Source organism: Ovis aries, chromosome 18, assembly GCF_016772045.2.
Source record: "Ovis aries strain OAR_USU_Benz2616 breed Rambouillet chromosome 18, ARS-UI_Ramb_v3.0, whole genome shotgun sequence".
NCBI classification, from domain to species: Eukaryota; Metazoa; Chordata; class Mammalia; order Artiodactyla; family Bovidae; genus Ovis; species Ovis aries.
The window spans coordinates 29,394,344-29,401,440 of record NC_056071.1 but is presented as its reverse complement, the minus strand read 5'-3'; the positions used below and the strand labels follow the sequence as shown (position 1 = coordinate 29,401,440).

General features: G+C 58.4%; 1 protein-coding gene across 1 annotated transcript; it reads right to left on the bottom strand.

Moving 5' to 3' along the window:
- Positions 1-411: 411 nt before the first annotated feature.
- On the bottom strand, positions 412-6,222 carry ISL2 (ISL LIM homeobox 2). The gene is made up of 6 exons (XM_004017828.6): positions 6,008-6,222; positions 4,938-5,127; positions 4,417-4,679; positions 2,402-2,685; positions 1,590-1,757; positions 412-1,200 (listed from the first exon to the last, which is right to left on the bottom strand). The coding sequence occupies exons 1-6, from the start codon at positions 6,063-6,065 to the stop codon at positions 1,084-1,086; spliced, it is 1,080 nt and encodes a 359-aa protein (XP_004017877.2). The 5' UTR covers positions 6,066-6,222; the 3' UTR covers positions 412-1,083.
- Positions 6,223-7,097: the final 875 nt, after the last annotated feature.

Below are 7,097 nucleotides of genomic sequence, written 5' to 3'. Positions count from 1 at the left end.
CGCTCGCCCCAACAATCGGAACAGTCGACAACTGGATCATCTCAGGTTTCCCGGCCGAACAGTCACCCCGCTGCCCCGCGGGCTTCTGCGGCGAAACGCCAGGGACAAGGAAAGAGCAGGGGGCGCGCCGGCTTTCGGAGAGCCTGGGCGCTGGAGCGCTTCGCAGGCCTGGCGGGGCCGCAAGGGGCGCACGGAGCGCAGACACCCAGCCCCGCCCCCCTCGCGACGCCCAATCCCCGCCGGGCCCGCCCCCGGGCGGCGCGGGAGCACGCGGGCCGGCGGTGCGCGAGGCGCGGGCACGCGCCGTGGGCCCTGGGCCGAGTGTCATTTTCGTTGAAAGAAGCTCCAAGCTGCAACCTGCTTTCGTCGAGCCCTCCCGCTGCACCAACAGCACACAGGAGCAGCATCACATAGGGTTATTATTTCTTTTTTATTAAGATCAAAATATTTGTCCCACTATGAACTGGCTGTCCTCACAATAAATAACAATAACTTACGTTTTGTTCGGCAAAGGCTCACACACTCTGTCCTCCGTCGACTGATAATTTAAAACATTTTCAAGGAAAGTCTCGTTTCTACTTTTTTCCGGCAATCATGCGCTTTGGGGGATTGAGTGTCTGTTCCTTTGGATTGCCCCCGTCCTCTTCCCCGCTGGAGAGCGGGCGAAGCCACCAGGAAGCGCGGGGCCGGGCCGGGGCAGGAGCCATGGTCCGCGCGGGCGAGCGCGAGGCTTGGCGGGCGCGGGACCTACCCCGCGCGAGCTCCACGCACCGGTGGGTACGTGGACTGGGGGCGCCGCGGACCGAGGGAGAGGAGAGGGCAGAGCTAACGCTAGTCAACCCAAATTCTGGTTTTGTAAAAATAAAAGTCCTCGGAGCGGGGCTCTCCAGTCTGGTGAAAGCAGGTTGCGTCCAGGCGATTTTGGCTGTCCCGACCTCCTCTCTCAGTCCTTTCTCTCTTTAAATAACAACAATCATAGTTACAAAGGCGAGAGAGTTTTCGGAGCTGGTATGGCCTGAGCATGGGTGAGTCTCATGCAGGGAGCATGCGAGGTCCGCGGGCTGGCGGGGAAGGGTCCCCCCCTCACGTCTCCACGGGACTCGGCACCATGCTGTTGGGGGTGTCCGGGAGCTGCGAGGACAGAGAGGTCACGTCGCTGCCGGAGGAGTTGCCTAGGGAGCCGGACTCAGAAAAGGAGACCTGGGGCATGGGAGACACCGGCAAGGAGCGGGTGAAGACGTGCCCGAGCTGGTTTTCCCGGGCCGCCAGCTCCCTAAGGTATCCTTGGGACAAGTCTTCGGGTGGGAGCGTGCCCTTGGAGAAGTCGCCCGGCCCCCAGGCAGGAGTATTAGGGCGGGTGGGGGCACGGGTGGGTTAATCCCTCGACCTCTCCTCCCGGTGCTTTAATCCAGGGAGACCTGGTTTAGAACCAATTATGGGCCGGGTGCGGTTACAGCTACCAACCTCCCCCTTCTCCCAGCCCCTGTTCCCCTGAAAGCCCCCCACCCCTTCCCACCTTGGTTAAGTGACTAAATCCACCCCACCTCCCCCGGAGTCCAGCCGTCCGGGCGGGTAGAGCAGGTCCTCACCAGCTGCTGGAAGGCGGGTTGATCCAGGTCACTCTGGAGTGCGAACTCGCTGAGCGCTTTCCACGGCGGCTGGTACGTCTGCACCTCGACTGCACTGCCCTGCACCGCGCTCTCGTGGCGGATGGGGCTGCCTGCCACCAGGGGCGTCCCGGTCAGTCCCTGGAGACTCTGCGGAACAAGCAGAAGAGGGGAGGCAGAAGAATTAGGTCTTGCGTTTCCCGCCACCTTTGAGACCGGGACCCCAGGCCCTGGCACATGATTTGGAGCCTGAAACTGTTTGGGGAGGCATGCACTTGTCCGCAGCAGCCGAGTGAGCCTGCCTTCTCCACTGGAAGACACCCCGGGCCCCAAAACAGCCACCACGGGCCAGTCAGTGCTGGAAGCCAACACCGCAAGGGAACAAAACGCGAGGGCTGCATTCCACCCCCTCTCCGGGTTTGCAGAGGGAAAGTGTTCAAACTGAGTCCCGCTGAGATCGACACAACCCGCCCCTACATGCTGGAGCTCAAAACCAGGCTGCCTTGGGCTCCGAACTGAGCCCCCGACCCCAACTCCGATCTACCGCTGGGTCTGGGGAAGACCTGACCTCAGATACAATAATTAAGGTGCCTTCCAACCCCAAGGTAAGCCTCGCTCTGAAAGCACAAAGACACGCTATTTGGAGGAAACAGTTCCGCCCTGGATCTCCCGAGAGCCGGCCCAGAAAAGGGAGCGATGCGGCGCGCGAACCCAAAGCTCCACCCGACCCGACCTCCAGCTCCCCGACCCGACCTCCAGCTCCCCGACCCGACCTCCAGCTCCCCGACGCTCACCGTCTTGTCGTTGTGCTGCTGCTGCTGCAGTTGTTTCATGAGGATGGATTTCTTCTTGTCCTTGCACCGCTTGTTCTGGAACCAGACGCGGATGACCCGCGGGCTCAGGCCGGTCATCTCCACCAGCTGCTCCTTCATGAGCGCGTCGGGCCGCGGGTTGGCGGCGTAGCACGTCCGCAGAGTGTGCAGCTGCTTCTCGTTCAGCACGGTTCGCACGCGGGTTGTCTTCTCGGTCTGTTTGTGCACGTGCGGGCGCAGCGAGGGCTGCCGGCCGGATCCTGGGTCTGCGAGGGAGCGAGAGGTGAGCCAGCGGCCGCCACCCACTCCCCATGCGCCCTGCCCCGCGGCGGCCGAGCCCCGCGGGGCCCGATCTCGTTGTCTTTTCTTCAGTTTTCTGGTTGTCTGTTCTCCCTTTCTGTCTGTTCGCCCTACCCGGAGAAAGATGTGCACTTTCGTCCCTTCCCTAGTACCTCCACCGGGCTCCCCGCCGCGATCCCCGCAGAGCAAGCAGGGCCTGGGAGCTCCGAGCGAGGCCTGTGCAGGACAGAAGTGGCTGCACCCTGCTGTGCCTCCTCCGCTTAACCCGACCGTCGGAATACCCGCAAGGGTTCCGCGGGACTAAGTTTCAGAAGAGGAAGGAGGCGCGCCTGGGACGCTGGAAGGGGAAGGGGCCCGAGCGCCGCGCTGCATCGGGACAAGGGGGCCTGTCTGCCTCTCCCCGAAGAGACCGTCTCCCTGATTCTGGGGCCGCTCAGACAGGGCCAGACCGTGTGTTATTGAGACCTGGCCTGGGGTCAGGAATGGGTCTCCCGGACCTGGAAGAGTTCCTTTCTAACAGCCCTTGGACTTCGGCCCCAGGATCTCCTTTCTTGAGGTTCTAGTTTCCCTGTCCAGCGGCCGTTTTCCCGGCTGGCCCACAACCGCTGGCACTCTCCTCACTTGGCCTTGGGTTCTCTCAACCCCAGGCTGGGTAGAGTCAGGTACTTATTTAGGGCCCTATTGCGGTGGCCGGAAACCTTCAACAAACAAAGGAGAGACCAGGGTTCACTCAACACTGGCATCACACCCCCATCTGAACCAGGTCTACCTACCCTTGGATACAAGTCGCACTGTTTCAAATTATATCCCCTTCCAGGCATTTCTAGGTCTGGATAAATATTCACAAACAGCCCTTCTAACTCAATGTCCTCATTCTATACTAAAGAGAGGGCCAGCAAAAAGCTCGATCCCTTGGAGCACACAACGCCCAGAGGCTCAGCCTGGTCTGCAGACTGACGCTTCAGGTCTGCAGCTACTCGCTGGTAACTGCTCAGCTGGAGTCACCATTCCCACCGGCTCACCACACACTTAGAACCAGCCTCTGGCCATCTTCTGATTATGACCTAGAGCATCCCCTGGGGTGTTTGCCATTATCCCTGAATCCAGTGTGCTTCCACTTCTTTCCCACCAAGAAACGTTTGGCTACATTGTTCATCAGACTGGGCCTCAAAAGAAAAACGCAGACATTTCACTCCCTGTTGGCTGGTGAGCCTTCAGAGCTGTGCCGGTGGACTTCTGCCTGGCTGAGCCCAGCTCTAGGCTGGGAACTGTATTCCTTACACACATACCCCCAGGCAAACCTGTCTTTTCTCTCCGGCAACACACAGACTGCTTGAAATTCCCAGTATGAGGTCCTTAGAGTCACCACTTGAGATGCCCCGGTGTCATTTACCTTCCTCCTCCTACTACTACCGTGTCCCACACATTCCTGAGAACACAAATCTCCACAATTCCGAACACTCATACACACAACCCCGGCTCACGTTTACCCACACGCAATTTTCCCGGTCACACACGAACATACACTCCGTCACGTTCCAAGCAGAGTTCTGCACTCACCCAGAAACCCCCGCAATGCTGGCAAACGGAAACACACCCCAGTGACAAGTTTTCGTCCGAGCACAAGCACCCGTCTAAGAACACACACACCCACATGTGCACTGCACCCCGGAGCTGGCGGCGCAGTGCCGGCTTACCTGGCAGATGCAGGCCGCGGGCGCCGGGAAGTGGGCCGGGGCTGCGCGGGCTGCCGGCCGCCGCGCGCTCGAGCAGGAGGCCGTGGTCGGCGCGGCAGAGCAGCTCGTGCTCCCGCAGCGAGAATTCGTCTCCGGGCAGCAGCTGGCGGCTGCACACTGAGCAGCGGAAACATTCGATGTGGTACACGCTGTCCCGCGCCCGCATCACCAGATCGCTGCTGCTGAAGCCCACCTGGCACTTGGCGCACTTGATGCCGAAGAGCCTGCGGGCCCAAGGCACGGGCGTTGTCAGCATAGGGCCTGTGGCCGGCCTCGCCTGCCGCGCTGCTACCCGCCCAGGGCACACGCGCCCAGGAGGCTTTGTGGTCGCGAGGGTGGCTGCGGGGACCAGCCCTCGGCGGTTCCCAGGCCGGGAGACGAGTGGCGGCGCGCGTTCGGGGCGGGGGCATGCAGGCGGCCTGCCATTCTCGAGCCCCGGCCCCAGCGGGCAGTGGCGCAGCCCGGACACTTGCGGGCCTCACCTGACGTAGTCCCGCTTGCAGTAGGTCTTCCCGTCTCTCACGAAGCACGTGCACGTCTCGTCCAGGTACTGGCTGCACTCGGCGCACTTGAGGCAGGCGGCGTGCCACTCGAGGTCTGGCGACACCCGCAGGATAAACTGATCGTGGATCTGACTCCCGCAGCCCACGCACATGGCCGTCCCGGGCTTCTCTGCCGGGGAAGGGCGCGGAGCCCGCGTCAGGCCTGGCTGCCCGGACCCCGGCCGAGGCCGCTCCAGCCCCAACCCAACCCGCTCGCTCGCTCTTTCAAGAATTGGGACCACAAGATAAAAAGGAAATGGGCTTTGCAAAGGTCCAGATAATTGTAAACGAAAAAAGAAACAAAACACGAAGAAACACAATCTTCTGAATCTGTGAAGGCTTTTAGTCTCTCCCCACCCCTTCCTCAGTTTGGGTTTGTTTTTTTTTTTTTTTTACGGTATTACACTCACTTGGACACAGGCGTTTTATTGATATCTCCTGTAACTAAAAGCTAAGATGTAAGTGAGAAGAAAGGGTAAATAGACATTTAAGCCCTGCGGACGCCACCCCATCATACTGAACGGTGATGTTCCGGCATTTCCGTCCGCACACTCCCTCTCTCCGCGACTCCCTCCTATCCCAACACAGACACATCAGCTTTTAGCAGAGTCTCTGCTCATCCTCCTTGACATTTTTTAGCTTAAACATCCCAGATTAAGCTAAAGAAATCTTCCTTATTTGAAAGGCCGAAAGACAAGCAAGCAAAAAAAAAAAAAAAAACAACCCACATCCCTAAATCAAACTATTGCCCTAGCGCAAAACAGAAGCAGATTTCACAGCCCGAGGTCAGCCTAGCAGGCTTGAGAAAGAATGTTTAATTATAAACTAAAACAACAGGATTCCAAAGGATAAGCGGTCCTGCAGGAAAATCTATTCGTTTTGATTTTTTCTCTCAGTGTTCTGTCAAATAGAAGCCACTTGTAGAATCCGCTAAACATTCTTCTGCATTAGAAATATTGCATATTAAGCGCGCACACACACACCACACACATATACAGAGAAAGACTTACTCTTGGAATGATCCCCCATAGTACCTAGAAAAGGATAGTGAAAAATAATATCCACCATGCAGAAAAGAGATGTGCGCAAAGCGTGCGGCCAGGGGCAGAAGGACGAGGGTCGTGCGCCCAGCCTCGGCTCTTTGCTAACTAACTCCTCCTGCCCCGCGGAGTTGAAGGAGCGATTCCGCACCGGCCCGCACGCAGCATGACGTCAGCACGCACTCGCCCGTGGCCGGAGCTGGGGGCGGAACCTGTGGCGTCACGAAGCTTCCCCAGAACCGCGGGGTATGCGGGGGAGGTGTTAGGGACTTGGGGGCTGATGGGCGGGGTGGGGTGGAAGGCGGGAGTGACAGGGGATTGGCTGGAAGGAAATGAGCCAACCCTGATTGGCCCAGAGTGAACAATGGAGCGCGGCCCCCTCCCCGGAAACCTACAAGGATCCTCATTCTGGCCCCGGGTCGGGCTATCCCGGCTGGATCTTGCGTCACTGCTGAGCTGTCTCCGCGACCGCTGCAGCTCTTAGCTTCCTCTTATACTTGCGGGGCGGTCTCCCCAGGCGTGCTCGAGCAGGGTGATGAATACCTGGGGGAGTAAAGGGCGGAGGTGTCTCTTTTAAATGCTCCTTTCTTTCATTAACAACAGCAAAAAATTCTCCCTCTTGTGAGGAGAGCTGGGGAGAAGGTGGTCTGTTTGGACAAGACCTTCACCGTCCAGGCGGTGAGCGTTCTTCTCTCAGGCGCCTTTGTTCTCAGGGTCCAAGCTAGAGAGAGAGGTTAAGGGTTTGGGTAAACTCTATTTAGACGTTCCCCACCCATCCGCCTGCAGAAAACTTCTAGTTGGAGCGTTAGGTGGATAGCATCAGAACGCAGAATCCGAAGACCCTCGCCAGATCCAGACTCCAGCCTTGACTTGCATTTGGGGCGAGGGTGTAATTTGACACGGACTCCCTCATTCTTTTCCCCACTCGAATAGCACAGCTCCTTCTAGGAACAAGACTGGGGTCGAATGTGTGTCTCACTTCTAGAATAAACGATATTTATAAACTCTTCTGTTTTATTTCACAAACGAACTGCAATGCAAATAATTAGAAACAAATGTG